Source organism: Ipomoea nil, unplaced genomic scaffold, assembly GCF_001879475.1.
Source record: "Ipomoea nil cultivar Tokyo-kokei standard unplaced genomic scaffold, Asagao_1.1 scaffold2705, whole genome shotgun sequence".
Taxonomy (NCBI): Eukaryota; Viridiplantae; Streptophyta; class Magnoliopsida; order Solanales; family Convolvulaceae; genus Ipomoea; species Ipomoea nil.
Window position 1 is genome coordinate 2,215,569 of NW_017619133.1, and position 3,181 is coordinate 2,218,749.

The 3,181-nt window shown below is 50.2% G+C and overlaps 1 protein-coding gene across 1 annotated transcript; it reads right to left on the reverse strand.

The window, feature by feature from the left end:
* Nucleotides 1–2,587: 2,587 nt before the first annotated feature.
* LOC109156314 lies at nucleotides 2,588–3,181 on the reverse strand. The gene has a single exon (XM_019304155.1). The coding sequence runs from the start codon at nucleotides 3,179–3,181 to the stop codon at nucleotides 2,588–2,590; it is 594 nt and encodes a 197-aa protein (XP_019159700.1).

A 3,181-nucleotide genomic window follows, 5' to 3' on the forward strand; every position in this document is an offset into this window, starting at 1 on the left:
GGTCGAAGAGACGAAGACCGATGCATTGGCTCCCCGAGCCGTAGGTCGTAAGGGGAAAGAAAAGATGACCGTGAAAGACACGGATGAAGGGGGCGCACTCAAGCGTCGACGAAAACAGAACAGCCCCCCAAGCGGGGCTGTCACCGGCGATGAGTCTCTCCTCACCCGGATCGGTAATCTTTAGCCAACCAAGGAGGATATCAGCAAGCTAACGCCCGGGCAGGTGGCCGAGAAAAGCGGCCAAGACTTGGTTGAGGTATGATTTCGTTACTTCTTTAGTTCCAGCAAACTGTAGTCGCTCGAGCTAACGTGTTTTCTTTTGCAGTTGTCCCAAACAATCCAATATCTTCAGCGCCGAGCGCAGTTGGCCAATGAGGCCGACGCTATGAGGGAAATCGCCGAGCGGCGAGGAAAAGAGAATGCTGAGCTCCGCGACAAGCTGAAGGTGTCCGAGGATGCTCTAGCTATTGCCGAGAAAGCCGCTCGGGAAGCATCGGTGGAAGCGGCCGAGCTCAAGTCCCGACTGGGCAACCTCTCAGGCCTGGGAAAGTTCCTTTGTCGAGATGAGGCCTCGGCCGAGAAGTTCTTCAAGGAATTGATGAAGAACAAGCTCGGAGAGGATATGATCTGGATGTTCGGGCACTAGGCCTTCAGGTCCGACCAGCGGACTATGCGGGAGGAAACCCGATCCATCATGGAAGAGGTTTTCGAGGGCGATGATTTAAAGTCCGTGCTGTCCACCCTTCCCGATGAAGTGCCTAATCCCGGCCCGGCCCCCTTTACCGAGCCATCAGAAGCTACGGCCGAGCCCAGCGCCGGTGAGAAGAACATAGAAAAGGTCGTGTAGTTGCCGACCATGTAATAATAATTTTTGAATTGTTGTGAACTGCATCCCATCGGGAGCCCGGTCCCGTTTGAACCGGGCAACTTTTGAATTATGAATGAACGAACTTTTTGCTTCTCTTGTATTTTGTCCGATGTGAATGTTTTTTAATTTTTACGATCGCTCGACCGTTCTTTTTGCGATCAACCTAATTACTCTCCTTAGCCCCCATTGTCGAAGACATGAGGAACGAATGAGTGCGAGAGTAGTAAAGGTAGGTTGATCGGTCTTTGCTATCCCGGGTGTGCTGTTCTCCCGAGTGATGGCGTGACACGACCATCCGCCGAAGATGAGCATTTTCTCGGGCGTTAGAATCCGCCCGAACGAAATGTAAAGGATGTCGAAATCTATAAGGCCTGTACCCCTATCGGTCGGTCCCGAGGGAGAGGTTAACCTATATCGGCTATAACCGAATTTTTTGATCCCGGTATACTCGGGCAAGTTTTGCGACATTGTGGTCGGTAGGCTTTCACCCGACCGGATCACTGATGCCGTATCTTGATCAGATGAAATTACAATCCGAGTAACTTGGAATTTAAACAAACTACTTGCCATTTACATATATTGATAGTCGGTCGAGCCGCCGTGCGCAGACGAGCGAGCAATCATCGATCGACATTACAAATTTATTCCGTTCGCAAACGGATAGCAATACATATTGTAACTATACAACAAAAGATGAGCGTGTCCACTCACAGGTGAAGCCCCCACCCCATCCGAAAATTACAAGACGACATTAACGTCGAAATAAAACCAAATTCTCAGAATTCCAAGTGCCTTCAATCAGTCGCCCGGTCGTTGTTTCCAATCGGTAAGTGCCTGGACGAACTACGGCCGTGATTACATAAGGGCCTTCCCAATTTTGGGCCAGCTTGCCTCCTTCTAACGGCTGGCTCGCTTCTCGACGTCTAACACATAGTCTCCGACTTGAAAATATTGTGGATTGACCCGGACGTCTTTCGTGCTTTTGACGCTCTTCTGGTACTCGGCCATACGCCTAGCCGCAATCTCCCTCTTCTCTTTAACGCCGTCTAGATCCACGGCTATAGAGTGTTCATTCTCTTCCGCATTATAAGATCACTCTCTGACGGTTGGGATCCATGCTTCGATCGGTAACCGTGCTTCAGCGCCATAAACTAAAGCGAACGGCGTTTCCAACATTGCCTCTCTAGGGGTCGTGCAATATGTCCAGAGCACGTATGGGAGCTCGTCAGCCCAGCTACGACCGGCTGAGTGCAACTTTTTCCTCAAACCCTCCAAGATTGTTTGGTTGGCGTTCTCTACTTGACCATTGCCTTGCGGGTAAGCCACCGACGACCGGATTGAGGTTGCCCCGATTGTTGCCAAGAAATTTTGAAAGTATTGGCTTACAAATTGCCGAACGTTGTCACTGATCAGATGAACTGGCACGCCGAACCGGGAAATAACATTCTGCCATAAAAACCTGGCGCACTGCTGAGAAGTGATCGTGGCTAGAGGCTCGGCCTCGATCCACTTAGAGAAATAATCAATGGCCACAATGACGAAGCGCCTTCGATCGGATAACTGCGGAAATGGTCCCAAGATGTCTACTCCCCAACAAGCAAACGGAATCGCGTTCGTGACTGGCTGGTAAAATGTGGCCGGACGGCCAGGCATCCGGGCATATAGCTGACACGTCTCACACCCTCTGGCAAGCTTTTCACAATCCAATTGAATAGAAGGCTAATAGTATCCGATCACCATGATACGCCGGGCAAGCGATCGGCCTCCTTGGTGAGATGAACATATGCCTGAATGCAACCGGTTCATGACTAAATCGGCTTCAAATGAATTCAAACATCTCTGTAAAGGACCTCCATATGACCGTCTATACAAACGATCGTCTTGAACTTGAAATCTCGGAGCTCTTAATTTCTCCTTTCGAGCGCGTTGTGGATCATCCGGTAAATGACCATGCTGAAGATACTCCATTAAATCAGAGATCCATGTTTCCTCGGCCGGTTGAATTGGCGCGACCGACAAGCGGTGAATACTGTGTCTCGGAATCATCAGAATCCGAGTGATCTTCGATATATGCTCAGGGGCTTCCTGCGCCAACTTGGATAAAATGTCTGCATCGGCATTGTCCAATTGGGGAACATGACGGAGCGGTATACGCCCGGAACAAACTAAGCTTTTCCAAGGCCAGATCTGGATAAGCTTGTAGTCGTTCTCCGTTGACCTCATAATCGCCCAAAACTTGCCCGACCACCAATGCAGAGTCGGTTTGTGCCCGGACGTATTCAGCCCCCAATTCTCGAGCGCATTGTAAGTCAT

Coding starts and splice junctions, on each gene's coding strand:
- LOC109156314 (XM_019304155.1), bottom strand. CDS start 3,181: ATGACTTACAATGCGCTCGAGAATTGGGGGCTGAATACGTCCGGGCAC.